The following is a 19,666-nucleotide window of genomic DNA, read 5'->3' as shown; positions in this document are numbered from 1 at the left end:
TCAGTCGGGCGAAGAGGGATTTTTTATCTCTGTTCGTTTCAGTCCCTTAGTATCAATTTCACCAGAAATACCGAGGGGGCCGCACTTTCTCCCATCATTAATCAACCCCTGGGCAACTTCCCCCCACGTCCGTATTTTCTTCTCTGTCTTTCGACCAGGTGAAAGCAGTCTTTCCAGGGCAGCAACGGCCCTTTCACTTTGGGATGGTGCTCTTCTCTTTCCCTGGAACTGGATCCCCATGGCTTTCAAGGAGTCGGGAAGAGCCCGAATGAGGGAAGGCTTATGTTTCCGGGATCGACCGCTATCGTCATCGGGGACTCCTGCTTAAGTTCCCGATCGTACATCCTTTGCAGATACGCTGCTTTCTTCACATTTGCTACCCACTGGTCGACTGTCCCTGTGATGGCGAGGGCATCTCCCCTTTCCAAAGGGTCAAGTCCTCCAGCCCAATAAGCTGCTCTTTAAGGACCAGGGTGCGCAGTGGTCGCCGGTGGCTAGAACTACTCCTGGCCCCAAGTATCCCTCAGCTTCCTTCTCACTCAGTGAAAATTCACCTCCCCCAGACAGCGATACTCTCCAAACACATTCTGTTTCTGATTCTCCTCGAGGACGACCCGATTCCGTTCGAAGTTTAGCTCGTTCCGTAGCAGTATAACGGCACCTCTTTGGTGGCAAGCAGTGGGAATTCGTCCTCTCCGCCATCCTAAGTATATTCCCTATTTATCAAGGGGCGGAGAGAAGCGGCAGGAACGCTTCATTTTTGTAACCTTAGCCTCGCCTCTCCCAGGTCCCTGCGGGGATATTCAGTTGTTTTCTGCGACTTGTGGAGGGGCGGTTTTCTCCGCAAGGAGTTGCTCTTTCAGGGCTAATGGCAAGTAGTTAGCGTGAGTTTTCTCTTTGTCTAACTGCTCTTTTAAGTTAACTGCCTGGTCCTGCAGGGCTCGGACCGGGTCTTGTGAAGCTTGTAGGAACTGAGATTCAGCTGTTTATTGCTCTTCGCCAGCCTCCAGTGCAGCAGCCAAGATGGCGCCCGGTAGGGCAGAGAACCGAGTTACCCCTTCCGGGCCGCAGTTTTGCGTCCTCTCGCAGGGTGCTTATTCGGTCTGTTCCACTTTGCAAATTAGGCCAATTTTTCTCGGCCCATTCTGCCCCGGCAGAGAGGCGCGAGCCTTCTGTTTCTCTAAAAGACCACAGAACACATCTCTGCCCTCAGGGGCAGCTTCGCTGCTATTCATTTCTGAACGGGACGACCGCCGCCGACGGGAGGCAGCGCGTTTTGCTTCCACAAAACCCACCTGTGAAGTCCCTGAGAGGCTCGCACCTCCTGCAACCCAAGTTAAATACAGCAACAGGTTGGGGTTGTCGTCTCAGGGAGGCGCAGCACGTCTGTTTCAACAAAATCCACCCCTTACGTCCCCGAGAGGCACACACGTAATACCTTTATACTTTCATAAAAAAGAATCCAGCTGTCAAGCCGGGAAACTCGCAGTTCTTTATCATTTTAACCATAACTGGAAGCCAGTTAGGTACACGAAGTAGAGAGGCCCTCGAAGCTCCCCCTGGCCCGCTGCCGGAGCCCAGTAACGCTTCCTGCTGCTGCTGGCGACCCCGAGCGCGGGGACCGCCACTAACACGGAGCAGCGAGAGCGGCTGCGGGGTAGGCGTCTGTCGGAACTGGGGTCCGAGTTTGTCAGCTGCGGGGTCTGCTGCTCTGTCCGCCCCGGGGTCCGGGTCTGTGTCACTGACTTCTCGTGTTGCAGAGAACGCACGTCAGTGGCGAGAGGAGGTGCGTCTCTTGAACACTGCAGAGTAGCATTAAGGTAACACGGATTGCCCAGATTCTGCAGTCCAACTCCAACATTCAGTGGCTGTTGCCAATCCATGCCGATTTTCTCAAGTGGAAAAAGAATTTTACGTGGTGGGGCAATTCCGTCGCTAACAACTGCAAGAAATTTAGATTTCAAAAGTATTTACTGTTTCTGTTTGAAAAAGGATGTTTAAAAGGGAGCATTCTGCAGGAACACCCAGAAGAACCAGGTCTGCTCCACAACGCAAAAACACACGATGAACATCTTAAACACTGCCACTTAAACATGCAGGTCAACACACTGTTTTGAACTATGGTGTATTTCTCTGTTTCAGTACTTCCAGTACAAGAGAGACTACCACTCTGGTCTTTTTCCTTATTGCAACTTAATTGACATTTGTAATTCTCTGCTCATAAATATAAGAACTAAGATGGAAAAATACGAGAGTAACTAGCAGAGCAGGTAACCCTACAGATAGATACCAGCCCTCTTCCCGAGCAGGGTTAGCGTTCAGAGACTTGTAAATAATGGAAGCCAGGAACACAAAGGTGAAATGTACTTTTCTCTGCACAACACAGAAGACCCGGCTAAGTCTGCGTATTATGAAAGCTTCCTCAAAACCGATTGTTACAAATAGATTTCTAAATAGAAAAAACTACAGGTTTTCCAATACCAGTCCCTTCGGTTGCCTTAGGGGACTCACAAAATTGCAGCCTAGTGCTGAAGGCTTTATTCATCACAACCCTGTTTTAGATCAGTGCAACAAATGAGAACTGCGTTTTCGACTTTTGGATTTGAAGAACGAAATAACTGGTAAAAACTATTATAAAACCCCAAACAACAACAACCAAAGTAAAAACCCCACTCACAAAACTGCGTTTAAGTGGGGAGTAGCGATTACACACTTTTCTCGTGACAAAACAAACATCTGCAGCTGTGATTGTAAAACAATAACATACACAAAAGTACCTCAGTAGAAATAAGGAGCAATACCAGACTACTACAGGTAGACATGAAGACATGAAGGAACTTCCGTGTCTCGTATTTGCAAACTACATTTTCACACTGCAACGCTACCAGAAAAAAAAAATCAAACCGTTTAAAAAAAAAAAAAAAAGAATAACCCGAACACAAACACGCCGCACTCGTTTACTGTCATAAAGAAAGAGTCCAAGTGCCAGGCTGGGAAACTCGGAGTTATTCCAGTTAAGGAAAATCTTAAGTGGAAGCCAGCTAAGGTACACGAAGTAGAGAGGCACTCGAAGGTCTCATTCCCCGCTGTCGGAGCCCAGCAACGCTTCCTGCCACTACTGGCCACCCCGATGTCGGGGACCGCGAGTTGTAGGGAGCAGCGAGAGCGGCCCCAGGGTCTGCATCTCTCCGCACAGGCGTCTGGTGTGTGTCCGCCCAGGGCCGCAGTTTGTGACGCCCCAGGGGTCTCGCTGTCCCCCCAGGGGTGTGTGCCCGGTGTTTCGCCGCGGTCTGACGGTCTGCTTCTCCCGGTCGCAAGATAGGCTCTCAAAGTCGGTTAACGTCCAGTCCGAAATGGAACTGTCCGACCATCCGTCACCAGCGCTAAGCATCAAGCACCCGCCCGTTCACCCCCAGCTTTGCCTTTCCGACAGGTTTTCGTTCCTGAAGGCATTTTGGCACCGCCGCTCTCAGGGAGCGGCGCGGCACGGAACGTGTCCGCTCTCGGGAGCGGCCAGAGCCCAACCACAGCCAAAGCAAACCGATCCCGACACGGCAGGCGGGGGCGGAGCACGGCTCCGAGGGATCCCTGGCTTCACCTCGCCTCGCCCTTCTCACTCCGCCTCCCGCTCGGACCCAGACCCGTTCGGTAATTCCGGGTGGCGGCAACCGGTGCTGCGGGGGCAGGCGCAGCGCAGCGCCGCCTCAGCGCTTTCCCGCCCCTCCCCGGTCCTGCCGGTCGAGCGGCGGCGAGGCTGGGTCCGTCCGCTCCATAGCGGGGACGTCGCCCAGCCCAGCCCCGCCGCGGACTCCCACCCCTCCGCTGCCCGTCAGCCAGGAGGCCAGCGGCCGGGTGCCTGACCCTCGCCACAGCGGCCGACAGAGATGAGAAGAGCTGAGCTGAGCTGAGCCGCCTGCTCCCGCCGCTCTCTTTCCCTTCCTTTTGCCTTGCCGCCTCCGCTCAGCATCTGAACCGTGTGGCCGCTTCCATCAGCCCCGGTGCCAGTGCAGTGCAGGCAGAGAAATGTACAGAAAACTTCGGCTCAGCCGGAGTGACTCAAAATTGACACTATTCTGACAAAATAAGCTCTACGTTGCTTCACATTTCGAATCAGTTTAAACCGGTACAAAACTGCACCTCTGTCAACTGAGCAGCATTTAGAATGCTTTCTAGATGAAAACAAGGCATATTTTCAAGATTTAGTGCGTTCCTATGTAGATATGCTGGCTGGAAAAGCTAGATCTCTTGTAGACCAAATCCTACAGACTGAGACTTGTGGTTTACCAGTTGAATACCTGTATTTTCTGGGAAAGTGTTTCTAGCTACAGTTTAAAATATAAATGCTGCACAGATAGGGACTGATTTGAAGTATGACTTGGCGTTCACAAGTGATTTGCATGACATACTCTGTATCAATCATTGTTAAAAATGAGTCCAGCGCAGAGGCACAAAGATGCTTAAGGGAGTGGAACACCTCCCTGATGAGGAGAGGCTGAGGGAGCTGGGTCTCTTTAGCTTGGAGGAGACTGAGGGGTGACCTCATGAGTGTTTACAAATATGTAAAGGGTGGGTGTCAGGATGATGGAGCTAGGCTTTTTTCAGTGATATCCAGGGGTAGGACAAGGGGCAATGGGTGTAAACTGGAGCATAGGAGGTTCCACGTTAACATCAGGAAGAACTTCTTTACTGTAAGAGTGACAGAACATTGGAACAGGTTGCCCAGGGGGGTTGTGGAGTCTCCTACATTGGAGATATTCGAGGCCCGCCTGGACAAGTTCCTGTGTGATGTACTCTAGGTTACCCTGCTCTTGCAGGGGGGTTGGACTAGATGATCTTCTGAGGTCCCTTCCAACCCTTGGGATTCTGTGATTCTGTGATTGGGATACACATTTACCAAAAGCCACCTGGTTGGTCAGCACCAGGGGATCTGCCAACAGGGCTGGCCCAGCCCAGTCAGAACTTTTGCATACTGTAAAGGGGGATAAAGTTCCTGTGGTGCACATAAAGAATTTGCTGGGGAAGACAGTCTGGGCTATTCCTCCTTCAGGTAAAGGCAAACCCACTCATGGGATTGCTTTTGCTCAGGAACCTGGGTGGGTAACGTGGGAACATGGGGAAGTCCAGTGTGTACCTCAGGGGGATTAATTTAGGGGGAAAGCAGTCCATGAACTCATAAGCTGTTGCCTGCTGTAGAACACTTCTATAGCCTATAAGCCAGATTCTCATCTCTACCACTCTGGGAGATTGTGGAGAATGAAGTCATAAGAAAGCCAGCAGCAGCAACAGAACTGTACTCAGGTCAGCATTGACTGACCTTGACTTCCCTCTGACCATCATCCCAACAAAGAATGAACTTTGACAAAAACTGACAAGCTCAGCAGCAACCATACGAGTTCAGTGGTGTTGTCATCAGGCAACAACCCAACCCAGCATACCATCTCTCCTGCCCTGAGAGGCTGTTACAAGAGATGGAGCCTGACACTGTGGACTGAGTGAATCCAGCAAACTTTATAGGGATGGTCCATGGACAAAGGAATGGTATCTCTCTTTGTGTGTGCGTGTATATATGAGACAAAAAGCAATGGTATAGTGAAAAAAAAAATGGGATCTGAGCATGACCTAAATGGCATGGATATTCCATGTGTGGATACTGTCCTGGGTTCAGCTGTAAGAGTTACTTTTCTCCTTCTTAGTAGCTGCTGCAGTGCTGTTTTCCACTTTAGTCTGATAACAGTACTATAACCCACTGATGTTTTAGTTTCTCCTAAGTAATGCTTACGCTGATCAAGGACTTTTCAGTTTCATGCTCTGCCAGTGAGGAGGGGCACGGGAAACCAGGAGGAAGCAGGGAAAGGACACCTGACCCAAACTAGCCAAAAGGGTATTCCATACCACAGCATGTTATGCCCAGGAAATGAACTGGTGGGAGATACCTGGAAGGCCCAGATGGCTGCTGAGGTCAGGCTGGATATTGGTTGGCAGGTGCTGAGCAATTGTATTGAAGATCATTTTGTCTTCATTAGTTTTTCTTCTCCCCTTTTAGTTTTATATTCCCTCCCCTTGTTCCTTCCCTCATCATTACTATTGGTAGCAGCAGTAGTGGTTTGAGTTATACCTTAGTTACTGGACTTTCTTATCTCAACCCTTGGGATTTACATTCTTTCGATACTCCTCGCCAACCCTCCGGGAGCAGGGTGGAAGAAAGGGCAGAGTGAGCGAGTGGCTGCATGGTTCTGAAGTACCGGCTGGGCTTAAACCATGACAAGTAGTCAATGCTGAAACTCCTTTGATACACCTGTGACGAGGTTATTCATCAACGACAAGACACCAAATCATGGAGCCAGAGGACAAAAGAAGAAGAAAAAGCCAGACACAGGAACAGTGTGTGGTTTCTTTGTCATGTTACTTTATGTAACTTCACAGAACTGTTGCCATAGGAACATTATGCAGGGTACACTTATAGATTGGCTTTATGGGGTTTTCCACGTACCAAAATATTTCTTTAAGTATTTACTAAAACATTAACCTTGCTCCTTTGGATTTTGGTTTAGTGTCACACACAGTAAAAAGCTACTGATGAGCTCCCAGCTTACTGCCTGGTGGTGGAAGCTTTTAACACCAAAGGAGAAAGCCTTCTGCATTCTTGTTTAGGCAGCTGAAATCCCAAGTTACTGATCTTCTCTGGGTCACAGCGACAGCATCATCTTACCTACCACTGAAAGAAAGATCTAATTTCTTGAGCATCAAATACACTCTGAAAGCTGTCCAATTCACATGACATACTGCATTTTAAATAACTCCAGTAAAACTCAAGTAAAAATCCATTTTAACTTTGCTGTATTTATATACTATATAAATTGTACATGCTATATATTTACAGTGGGGCAAGTGCTTTTTATCTTTAAAAAAACAAAGATCAAACTTTAGACTATCTCTGAACAACACAGCTTGTATAAACCAGACAGATTATTCAGATGAACTGTATTTAATACAGGTTCCCCACTCATCTCCTGATGCAGGACCAGTGAATAATAAGTGCATCACAGTTTGATAGCATTTAAGAATAAAAATTAAAATCACAGTATGAATTTGTCTTTAGCTAGCCACTTTAGAGAGACAAAACCAGACAACTGACACTTCAGACAAGTGACAGTATATTAAGAAAATGTCATAAAAACATATGGAAGAGTATTACAAATCATCTTGAGAAATACATTCAGAACTGCATATCTGTTGTTTCACAATGCTGAGAACCAGATGATTTTCTTCCAGATCTTGAATATAACTCGTATGTCAAGTACATTAGTTCCTAGTGTCTGACAGAACAGGGAAGAAAATTAAGCTCTTGCAAAAAATTCTACTTGTGAAATCTTAAATAAGTCTTTAAATTAAATATACAGACTGTCAGTTGCAATTTTTGTAATCCCTGGTTGCACTTGCACCAGGTGTCTAACTTGGAGTAACATTACATGAATAACATAAAGTCAACCTGAGCCTGTAATAAGCAGCATTTGAGATGGTCTATTCCAGGGCCTTATCTCACACGTGTGAGAACACAATGTGGTAATTTACAATGTTCAGCAGTAGTAAAAAGTTTCCACACTTTTGGATTATCTTAAAAAACAAAGTCTCAAGTTAAAAACTAAAAAAAAGTCTTTCATGGTAAAATTCTGTAGCAGAAATGATTAAGCACCACTTATGATTGGATTTTGTCCTCATGGTAAATGTTTCGATAATAAATTCTAAGTTTTGATGGTCAATATTGGTAATGCCGAGTTCCATGTAAAGTGCCATCATTTTTGAAGGTAAAGAGTTGACGGTTTTGAAGGTAAAAAGTTGGGATTGAGGATGAGAATCAGTTGATTTTGTTGGTAGGCTTAGGTTGGGTATTGAAGGCTTCCATCAGTGAGCTTTGCATCTGAAAGACAAAAGAAAGCAATGTCACTCCCTGTCATGCCGTTCAACATCAAACCATGACTCAGTGGTTTGGCTTCTGAAAGAGAAGTCTTAAGCCCGCACACAGCTCCATCTGCTCTGTGACTATATGATCGGATGGACTTGAGAAGGTAGCTTCCCCACATCCAAATTGACTGCATTTTGAATCTATGCTAAGGTGAAAATTCCTACTTCAGACCCATTTATTTATGACTTTTAAAGACAGACCTTCCACAAGAGGGAGTTCATGAACATCTATGGACTGGAGGAAACACTAAAATTCTCCAGCCTTAACAAACTGCTTTTCGCAGCCCTCATATCCCACTTGTGTTGCAAGCAGTGGATCAAAGTGGAGTTCTATCACTGTGTTTATCGGTTAACATCTCTTACGCCTACACATCTCTTACGCCTACAATCCTAATGCCCCTGACCTGTGTAGTGGGGTGCAAGACACATCCTATATAAATCACTTAGAAACAATGGGGAAAAGGCAGGCATGACAAACATTCAGAAAAGAGTTAAGAAAAAAAAATGCAGATTATGCTGGAATCCCCACTTACTTGGAATCCTTCCCTTGATATTTATCATCTATCTGGCAGCGTTTCTTTTCCACCTCGCTTTTGCTTCCTTCTGTGTCGCCATGTTTCCTCTTGCCAAGCCTCGGTTTTTCGTTTTCCCGGAAAGAGTTGTCAAACTGTGCATGAGCTGAGGCAGGTGGAGGTGCGTGCCCTTCCCCAGAGTGTTTTTCAGGCTGCTGCTGAGGTAGTGAACAAGGATGGAAATTTCCTCTGTGGCTGCCCAAGTCATGCGCTCCTTCCTCTCTGCAGTGAGTGTTGTGAGCCCATCTGCTCTTGCAATGATAATCGCTATGTAATTTGTAGAACTGACTCAGTTTGTCAAAGTCTTTATCAAAATGAGTGTACTTCCTCTCTCTGCCATCTTCCGTTCCATGAACAGAGGAATAATCCTTGTAATATCTGCATTTTTCCCATCTCCGTGATTCATCTCGATAGAGCCTTTCCGTGCTCCATGTTCTCTCTGCTTTGGAAGGGTAATATCTATTCCTGTTTTGTTCTGTTCTTTCTCTGCTTCGGGATCTGTAACGAGAACATTTTCCTGAGGCATCTGCTTGTAATTCACACCAGAATAATACATGCTCGGCGCTGACATCTGCAACCCTACATGTACAGTGTGGGATTTGTTGTACTGATTCAAAGCTTTCTATTAAATAGTACTACTAGATGGGTAAAACAATGATCAATATGTATGAAATCTTTTTTTCATCAGAGTATACTGAATTTACCTTGTTTTCTCTGACGACCTGTTCAGGCGGTTGTAGGCCAGGGATTCTAAGATTATTTCTTGAGGAACTGGTGACTCAGCTACAGGTATCTACAATTAAAACGCAGACGTTAAGAGACAAAAAGCCCACTCCCTTTAGTAGAAAACTGTTTGCAAAATTTCCTCATTACTTATTAAGCAAGATCAATTTGCCTCATATGTACTATTGCTATTTCACACATCACCCCTTCCCCCCCAATATATTTATGAAACTGATGAAATATTATCTCAGCTGAACCTTTCTGAAGCTGACATGTTCTCACATGCCCGTTCAGCTCTGCAGTTTCTAACGGGACAATAGCACAAAGTTGTTAACGATGAAATTTGTGCTGTGTGTTTTCACAGTATTTCACATGAATTAGGAACATTTTAATGCTCCTGAATACGAAGCACACCAGAGGTGAGAAGTTCTAGATGAAACAAAAGTAACTCACTGCTTCAAGCAATCCATTTGTTTCAGCAGAGAAAATCTCAGAAGGTTTAGCAGGTTGGACTTGGCAAGCAAAATCATCAAGTTTCAGTCCATTTTGTTTAGATCCAATGTCTAAACTAATAGCACCATTTAGTGAATCATTTTGTGGCAGCTCAGGATGGGATCTCTCTTCTTCAGCACTCTCACAGAAAGAACGGGAATTCTGCAATGTGCCGACCACCTGCCAAATTACAATTCCATTGGAAGATATTTTGTAGTTCATTTTAAACACGCCATTCGACGCCTCAGATTTTCCTGAAGACTCCGCACTGGAAGGGACTGTAGCATCGGAGCCGAGTGCAGGACTTGGACTCACTGCTGGCTCTACAAACATTTCATCAGGAACTTCCTGTTTGGAAATGTTAGCCGCAACTGCCACTGTAGATGCATTTGAGGTAGACTCTGCTCTGAAAGAATTTGTAATTGTGGAGGAAGGAACGGTCTTGCTGAGATCCTCATTCTCCAAAGCACTGGCAAGACAGCCAGGTTGTGACACAGACTGACGCTCAGGCAATTTGTTATGAAGACTGAGAGTGACCTTCTGGGCTTTTGATGGATCCGTAGCTGAAGGACTGGTCATTGCCCAGTTTTGAATGCAAGCGGTTGGTGGAGCGGAAGATGGCCTTTTTATGGTGGTACCAACAGGATTTGTATCCTCTTTTAGGGGTCCATTTCCATTTAAACGACTTGAATTCTGTATCGAAACAGAAAAGATTGCAAGATGAATATGTACAATCACACAGCATTTGTTAAAACATTACATTCTCCTACTAAGTATTTCTACAAATTGCCTCATCACCTAAGAAGAAAAACACCCCACTTCCAATATAAACCAAAGTCCAACAAGTTTTTCTAATTCCTGCTGCTTTTGGTTTACTCTATCTTGGTATCAAATGAGCCTCATTTCTGAAACCCACACAAACAACTTAACATTGACTAAAGCACTTCACAAATACATTTCTTTTCCCCTTTAAACATTCCCTGAAAACACTGCAGTAACTGCTCTGGTACTCAGGACCAAGATAAATTCTTTTCACTCTCTCAGCCAAGGTAACACTGAGGGACAGTGATCTTTGCCTGTTGTGATTATTATTATTATTACGATCATCATCATCAAAGAATTAATAGACTCCTTCAAGTGTCTCAGAAGAGCAGCTCTCGGTGCTTTAGAAAGCACTTTGAGTTGGAAGTATAATGAAGTAGCATGGCTGCACAATTTAGGATTAGCCACTGTTGGAATAATTCTGGCTGTTGCCCGATGGTTGTGAAGAAAGCTGCAGTGTGGGAGGGAAAATAGAACTCAGATGCCATAAAACAGTACCCCCCCTCCCCCCGCAATCAAAAGAAAACAACCTTAACAATTTGGTGCCATTATTTGCTCCCTGCAAATTACCTTAATCATATGAGGAGGAAGTTGTGGTCCCATAAATCCGGCCTGCTTACTATTAGACCCCGGTTGACCAGGGAATGAACGGGGATAAGACGGTGCTGGTAAGTAAAAGCCACCTTCTCCAAGTGTCAAATCATAGCGCCTTGGGGGAAAAAAAGCAGTGATCTCAGTTTAGAGTTTTTCTTTCAGCCTGTTCTTGGATTAAACCCCCATCTAAAATTTTATAAGAACAGATGATGTGACACAGAAGACATATATAAAAGACTCAACCAAGACTACAAACTAAAACACAGACAATGGTCTCCCTGCAGTGACTATCCTTTTCAGAGCAACAACTCACCCTTACACCATCTATGGCGTAATTTCTCCTCTTCTGTATTAGCCAGCTACATAGAGCATATATAGAGCAACATACACAAGCTTACACCAGCTTAAGGCCAAGCAATGAGAGACACTAAATGTCACTGGTAAGTTCAGGTTAGAGCAAACCGAATTACAGAAACAGTACACTTTTCCTAGGACAGAAAGAAAAACACTTGGGGGAAAAAGAAAAGTATCAGTAAGAGGAAAGTAAATATATTCTGAACAGATTCAGTAGTTGGTATTACCTGATATAAAAAAGTAAATAAGCTTGCTGATTGAGAACCGTTTCGGTATCAGAACGCTCCACTATGGCATCATTCATTCGATACCAAAATCCATTGCCGGCCTGCAAATACAAGACAGACAAAAAAAGTTCAGACAAAATACATGTTGTCCAAATGACATCGCAGGCAGAACACTACAGCACAAAACCTACCAAACAAATCAAACAGAACCCATCATTCAACCTTTCTCCATCAGAATGGTGGTTGCCAGTAACATTCATTTTCTTTAGCAGCACGGATGATTTTACCCTGTTAGAAATCAAGCTGATACCCACCTTTATGAAGCAGATATAGTGTCCTTCATTGCAGGTGGAACCAGAATGAACAAGAACTGCATATAAAGAATAGATGAGTGGTTCTCCCATTGACTGGGACATATATGCTCGAAGATCCAAATATTCAGGGTATTTTACATCCTAAACACAAACAGGAAGATTCAAAAATTACCCTGAAACACTTCATGGAACAGCCTGAGAAAAACCCTTCTAAAAACACAGGCTAGGATCACACAAATATATTCTTGATTCACTTCAAAGTACCTAGTCTCAGAAACAGCATTTAATAATTGAAGCTGCAGAGAACTGTTTTCTGCAGATTTAGCTCTAAGAGTGAGGTATACTCTTATGGTTACCGTAAGCCGCAGCTGTTAGATTGACTTTACTTAGACTATTGTTATTAAAGTTACAGCCTGCAAACATTAACAACCTTTAAATCACAGAACCATTGAATAGTTAGGGTTGGAAAGGACCTTAAGATCATCAAGTTCCAACCCCCTGCCATGGGCAGGGACACCTGCCACTAAACCATGCCACCCAAGGAAGGCTCTGTCCAACCTGACCTTGGACACCAGCAGGGATGGAGCACTCCCAACTTCCCTGGGCAGCCCATTCCAGTGCCTCACCACCCTAAGAGTAAAGAATTTCTTCCAATCTAAACTTCCCCTGTTTCAAATGCTATTCTCTTGGGCAAATCTCCCATTCCAACAAGATAAAGATGCTTTACAGCTGCAAATATATACCTTGTTGATCTTGCCACCAGTAAAAGCTGAAAATCTTTTCAGCGTTATGATGAGAACTTTGGAGGAGCGATGTATTGTGTACCTCTTGGAGGCAGGAACCATGTTTTCGCACCTTAAAAACAAGCACAGACAAACGTTGAAAAGCAAATGCTTCCTCCTCCCAAAACTCAAACAAGTTTTCATCTCTCGCACAGGCCTATGAACCCATATGCTGCACTAATGTTGCCTCCCGACCCCAAGTCGTTGTCCTTAGCTCCGTGCTTCAGCTCCCTACTATTTAGCAGACATCCCCTTTAACTTCTGGCCACACAAATATTTCTGCGTGCAACCTCACGCTTACGAAGGCTAATAAGCCCCAGTGCAGGCAGCACTAGGAATAAAAGTCTAATATCAGCTAATGGCCACAATTCTTCTATTTCCAAATATTCCTCTGATACATGAAACGCTTTCTCTTATACTCGGATGGAATTAGTAAGAATCTTACTTGCTACACTTATAGCTGTTTTCTCCATCCAGTTGTTCAGGTTTCACCAATTGTTCCAGAGCCTCGGTAACAGATGTAACAGTCTGGATGAATAAGAAAGTAGAGCCCTAAGTCACTGGAAATGCAAAATTTCAAACACTTCCTGGTAGTTACCGAGAGAATCCTGCTAGCTCATCCTCAAGTCACCTACTGTCAACCGGCAACCACTGTGAAGGAGGCAGAAACCTCAGAGTACGCTGAGCATTTACCTCCTGTGGAAACGATGCTACTTTGAAATAAAGTTTGCAGTGCCACAGACAGCATCTCTGCTCTGCTATGGCACCAATAATGAGAACAATCAAACCCATCAGCCTAACGATAGACGCATGCTGGAGCAGAATAATCGAGAAGCGTGAGAGTATAGGTGTTTGTGTAGATATAATTACTGGTTTGACAGCTTAAACCCACTGCAAACGTGAAGAGCATCTACATGCCTTCCACACAAGACCAAACTCCAATCCACACCCATCCACCACCAAGCTCTTACCTTTTAGCAGTGTACAGTTTTCAGTAAAATGCCTTTAATTGGAAAGCTCTACAGGTCCTTATACAGCTCGACCCATATTCACAAAACACCTTACCTCTATATCCAAAGTAATATCGAGGAATGGTTCATACGCTTCAGAAACGGCTTTGCAGTTCAAGCATTTTACTGGAATCAAAATACAAATGCTTAACACTGACTGGACAAATTTGAAGTCTTCCTACGTTTTACTTTAGTCGAAGTACAAAGTCCTTTACTACAGACAAAACAGACACAGACCAGTTCAAAGGACAGGAAGATTTTTGACAAGTACCTTGGGATCTTAGGTATCCTCCAAATATTTGATTAATAAGTGTGGTGGCTTGAGAAGATGTGTCCAACCTGGAAAGAAATTATCAATCAGACCTCAGGTGATGCGAGGCTCAGAGTTAGCTCTTCAAACAGTTTTTACTAAGGACATTCATTTTAATATAGTATAGTAAAGAAAGGAGTGAAAGGGGCCAGAGAACATTTAAAGCTTAAATAATTTGTTTATGCGTACGTGGTGCTTCCATTCAAGCAAGCTTTCTGCAAAGCCTCAACGGTGAAGGACAAGAATTCATGTGCATCCTCTTGACGGCCATAGCGGAAATGCTTTCCTGTTCCTAATAAATAAGAAGGTAGTTATATTTATCTCCCAGAAAATGAAAGAAAACTCACGTTTCTAAAAGTATCAAAATCATTTCTATGCATCAAATAGTGCTTTGAAAAGTTACCAAATAGATCAAAAGAAAACCATCGGAAATGACTTACTTCTAAGGCCATTGATAACAGACATGGGTTTGACAGCCTTCTTAGAGAGATGCAGGGCCTGGTTAATGTGAGCTTCCAATGTACACATCATGCAGAAGCCTTTTTCCTGACCTGAAGAGTGAAAGAAGCAACACAGTCTAGTCAAATAAGCTCTGCTACCAAAAAAGAACAAAACCAAAAAACAATATCCAGGAGAAACACTACTGATATTGATGACACAGCGCTAAGAGAGAATGGGTGTGATTTTCAGCATACTGCTCTGAGGTGAGCTACATGACACAGAGCTAAGAATCCTCTGGGGGAAAGGAAAGGTTAAAGGAAGGTATGTGCAAGTATTTCCGCCCTCCTTTTTGCAACAACAGGGTTCTTAGCTGGAAACATTTTATCTATGTCAAACAAACACAGTTAAATTTCTAGGAATAAACATTAAGACGCCAAACCAAAAAGCATGCATGTACCTTTGTCAAAACAGACCTGGAAGGATACGAAAAGAGGCTCCCGTGCCTAAATCAGTTCAAGCGTACCATGGAAATGCGAAGAACGCAAATTCAAAGGTTTAAAAAATACAAATTTTTAACTAGAAAAAAAAAACAGTCTGAATTTTAATACTGCCCCACACAGATTTCCATTTCAGGTCAGCAGAAATGAGCTCGTAGTGCTTTCTAGGGTGTGGGCTTTCTTAATGGGTCCACAGTGAACATGTCATTTATTGCCATATTAGCACATTACGGTATCTAGGCTGCAGAGACGAAGAAGCTACGATGCCAACATCCCAAATTTTACCACCTTTCTACCAGCAGGAAACCCAAATGCCAAATATTCATCAAATGCCTTCCTTTACAACGTACTTCATTATTCACACAAAGAAAGAAATGGTCTTTCTTTGCAAGTTTACCGTTGTGCATTAAATGAACAAATAGACTTTATATGCCATTCCGAGCTCCCTGCTAAATAACTATGGAATCACAGAATCGGTTAGGTTGAAAAACACCACGAAGATCGCGTTCAAAGCCGGCTTCTACAGGTAAAACAGGAAAGCCACGCGTTTTCTCCACAGAATCACTCTTGTTCTTTTACCTTTGCAGCTGTCCAACGTATTTATAATAATGTTAGAAAGTACTCACATGACTTGCTGTGTTCAAGAGACAGCATGTAATTGGCCAGAGGAGGTGTGTACGTCAGACATTGCAGAGTAGCATTAAGGTAACACGTATTGCCCATATTCTGCAGTCCAACTCCAACACTCAGTGGCTGTTGCCAATCCATGCGAATTTTCTCAGGTGGAAAAAGGATTCTTTGTGGTGGGGCAATTCCATCGTTAACAACTGCAAGAAAATTACATTTCAAAAAATATTTACTGTTTCTGTTTGAAAAAGGATGTTTAAAAGGGAGCATTCTGCAGGAGCACCCAGAAGAACCAGGTCTGCCCCACAGCGCAAAACCACGTGATGAACAGATTATAAGAACGATGGAAAAGTAAGAGAGGTTTTCCAATACCAGTCCCTTCAGTTGCCTTACGGGACTCACAAAAATTGCAGCCTAGTGCTGAAGGCTTTATTCATCACAACCCTGCTTTACATTAGTGCAACAAATGAGAACTGCGTTTTCTAACTTTGGGGGGTTTTGTTCTGAAGAACAAAAAAAAGGGGGGAAGGACAGAAGACACACTTACTTAACTCTTCCTGGCCAAAAGGCTTAGGTTTTTCAGAGGTTCTACAATACACAGAACCTCTCGGCACTTTCTCTGCATCTTCCTCGGCTGGTACTGGACCCAAGTTCACAGTGTGTGCTTTTGTTTTCTTGGCAGTCCCTTTGTAGGGCCCCCTGAAGGCCAGCTTTTTCAATACTGAAGGTATCTTCATCCTTCTTATCTGTAACAGAGGTAAAACTTTTGGTTGACTTAAGGATATCAAGAAGCATTCCAGAAGGAAATGCTGTCACTCAGTATCAAAGAAATAACTTGAAGAACTAAATAGCTGGTAAGAAATAATAAAAAACCCCCAAACGACAACAACCAAAATAAAAAAACCCACTCAGGAAACTGCATTTAAGTGGGGAGTAGGGATTACGCCTTTGTCTCATGACAAAACAAACATTTGCAGCAGTGACTGTAAAACAGTAACAGACAGAGAAGTACCTAAGTAGAAATAAGGAGCAATACCAAACTACTACTGGTAGACATGAAGACATGAAGGCACTTCTATGTCTCTAAATTGCAAACTATGCTTCCACAATGCAACACTACCGTAAGAAAAAAACAACCCAAACCAAACCAACAACGAAAAAGTAAAACCAACCACCCGAAAAAAAAAAAAACAACCAAACACACACACAAAAAGTCGAAATAAAGAATGTCCCCAACACACACACACACACACACACACCCCACGCTTGTTTACTTTCATCAAAAATAATCCAGCTGTCAACCCAGGAAACCAGTATCAGTTAATGATCACTTTTACCTTACCTAGAAGCAAAGGTGTCCCAGTTTGTCAACTCCGGGGTCGGGGTCTGTGTCCGCCTCAGGACCGTGGTCTCCCTCCGCACAGGGATTTCTCTGCTCTCCCAAGGCGCGGCTGCCCAGTGTTTCACCGGGCTCTGAGGGTCTGCTCCCGGGGCGGAAGAGAAGCTCTCCAAGTCGGTTAACGTCATAGTACCGGTTCCAAATGGAACTGTCCGGCCTTCCGTCCCCAGCCTGCAGCACCCACCCGCTGCCCACCCCCCCCACACCCCTCCCGCCCGCTCTGCCTTTCCGACGGGTTTTGGTCCCTAAAAGAATTTTGGCACCGCCGCTCTCCCGGACCGCTGCGGCACGCGGCATGTCCGCGCTCGGGAGCAAGCAGAGCTCAAACACAGCCAAAACAAACCGACCCTGACGCGGAAGGCGAGGGCAGAGCACGGCTCGAGGGATCTCTCGCTTCACCTCGCCTCGCCCTCCTCACTTCACCTCACCCTCCCACCCAGCCCCGCTCCGCACTTCCGACCCGCCGCAACCCCTGTGCAGGGACAGGCGCAGCCCCGCGCCGCCTCAGCGCCCTCCCGCCCCGCCCCTCCCCGCCCCTCCCCTCCCCACCCCTCCCCTCCTCTGCCCTCCTCTGCCCTCCCCTGCCCTCCCCTCCCCACCCCGGCTGTCGCTCCCCAGTCTCGCACCTCGAGCACCGTCGGGAATCAGGACCGCAGCAGCGAGCGGCGACTCTGTGCTCACGGCAACTAACGGTCGGGCCGCGAGGACGGCGAGAAATGGAACCCTTCGAAGCGTTCCATTCCCCGCGGGAGGCGGCAGGCCCCGCGAGGAGCCGCCGCCTCCTCGCCGAGCAAGGAACAACGCCGCTCATGCCGCGGGACCTGGGGTTTTTACCACGATGCTTTTCTACTCCCGGGGCACTTACTGTTCTGAAGGGAAAGCCCCGAATTCCAGGCTGGAGGCACAAGGTGCCTTTTTCTGGATTGCTTCTGGGAGCAGGCAGTTTTTCACAAACTTGTTGTACCTGAGCCGTGCCTGCTGTGCCAGTGACCGCTTTGGAGACCCAGTGCTTTAGCAAAGCGATTTTGCTTGTTGGAGTTGCAGAGCAGCTCGGGATACAGCACAGGGAAACGGGGCGTCCTGGCAAAGCCACAGACTTACCAAGGTGATGTGTTTCAAATCCCCTTTTGACTGTCAAGGAGAGGCCGGTCGGTTGTTCCAGTCTTGCTGATGTGCCTTGTTTTGCATGGGGTGTCATCCTGCCAGTTTTCTGCTTTACTGCATGTTTGCAACGGAGGCTGAGAGGAAAAGAACAAAGTAAACTTTTCTACACCTTAGATTTTCCCCAGAGCGTGTAGAACTGTGTGGTCTGCTTGGATGGCTGCTCAGATACAAGTACTTTCAAGGGAGTGAAACTCAACCAACCGAGGTACAATCCTTGAGCAAGTGTCAGTGTGTCAGTGTGGAGATACCTTTGCTTAATGGAGCACATTTAAACTCTTTCTAGAAAGGATTTTGAGTCGTATGTCCGGCGTTTGCAAAGCAGCGTAATCTCAGAGCTGCTCACATCACGTCTTTCGAGTCTTCTGTTCTGCAACTTCAGGTTTTGGTTTTGAGCAATGCATGCATCAGTTTGAGCTCTGGACAAGTAGAGTTGTAATGCAAATAAGCCAGAATCAGTGGTAGCAATGAGTGCAAGGGTGTGAAAAGCAACCAATAAAGTATTTCTGGAGAAATGTGAGATTGCAAAAGCATTAATAAGCCATGAAGCACTTTTGTCTGAGTTCTTGCCTTCTGAAAATCTATTTATTTAACCAGGTGAGGATGCCTGCCTAGAAGCATGAAGGAAATGCCTTGGCAGTTAATTTGCTGTATTTAGATGAAGTTCATCTATCCGGCAGGAATAACTATCGAGAGTAACGTATAACTAAGCCTATTGTAGCAGGAAATGTAGTATTTCTTAGCATTAAAATGTGATATCTTAAACGGCTATTTGTGGTGCCCAATATATCTCTTTAATTTACCCAGGCTAATGGAATGATGTTCTTGTGTGTGATCATATTACCTTCCAAATGTTCTTTGTACGAAAGTGGCTCCCTCACATCCAAACTGACTGCATTATGGATCTATGCTAAGGTGGACGAACCGTACACACGGTTAGGACAAAGCTACCTCCTTTCATAGCAAGTGGTCGACTTAGGTAAATTTAGGCGAGGTTTTGTCCAGACAGCCTCCTTGTTTTACCAACGGTCTTGTGCTCAAGCTCACCAAATCTTACGCACTAAGCCTTCAGAAGCCTTTAGAAACTTGCTGGAGAGAATTTGTAGGAATGTAGGAAAGCAACTGCTTGAAAGCTGCTCCTTCTCCCATCCCACCTCCATTTTCCTTAAATCACACATTATCACAAGCCCTTTCCATCCTTATTAAATTACGGGGGAGTCCTGGTGAAAAGGCACAACCTAACAATTCCTTCTCAGCTGTTGCCTGTCTCTAGCCCGTTTCAGAAGCTCCAGGCTCTTTCAAAACACACTGCTGCGGTAGCTTTTTTTGAGAGAGATTCTATTATCCAGAAATTCCTACTTGAGACCCATTTATTTAAT

The 19,666-nt window shown here is 45.1% G+C and overlaps 1 protein-coding gene and 1 pseudogene across 1 annotated transcript; both read right to left on the bottom strand.

Moving 5' to 3' along the window:
- Positions 1-1,235, bottom strand: LOC117436572 (uncharacterized; annotated as a pseudogene).
- A 7,256-nt stretch (positions 1,236-8,491) lies between these two features.
- LOC117436571 (ubiquitin carboxyl-terminal hydrolase 42-like) lies at positions 8,492-16,464 on the bottom strand. Its single transcript, XM_034065366.1, has 14 exons — positions 16,275-16,464; positions 15,727-15,927; positions 14,603-14,713; positions 14,352-14,454; positions 14,124-14,191; positions 13,908-13,978; positions 13,288-13,370; positions 12,804-12,915; positions 12,061-12,201; positions 11,747-11,847; positions 11,142-11,280; positions 9,711-10,442; positions 9,239-9,327; positions 8,492-9,113 (listed from the first exon to the last, which is right to left on the bottom strand). Exons 1-14 carry the CDS (start codon positions 16,462-16,464, stop codon positions 8,492-8,494), a joined length of 2,763 nt encoding a protein of 920 aa, XP_033921257.1.
- Between the last annotated feature and the right edge of the window lie 3,202 nt (positions 16,465-19,666).

The sequence above is a fragment of the Melopsittacus undulatus genome, chromosome 8 (assembly GCF_012275295.1).
Source record: "Melopsittacus undulatus isolate bMelUnd1 chromosome 8, bMelUnd1.mat.Z, whole genome shotgun sequence".
Taxonomy (NCBI): Eukaryota; Metazoa; Chordata; class Aves; order Psittaciformes; family Psittaculidae; genus Melopsittacus; species Melopsittacus undulatus.
Note: the sequence above shows the minus strand (reverse complement) of the source record. Positions and strands in the feature narration are given on the sequence as shown.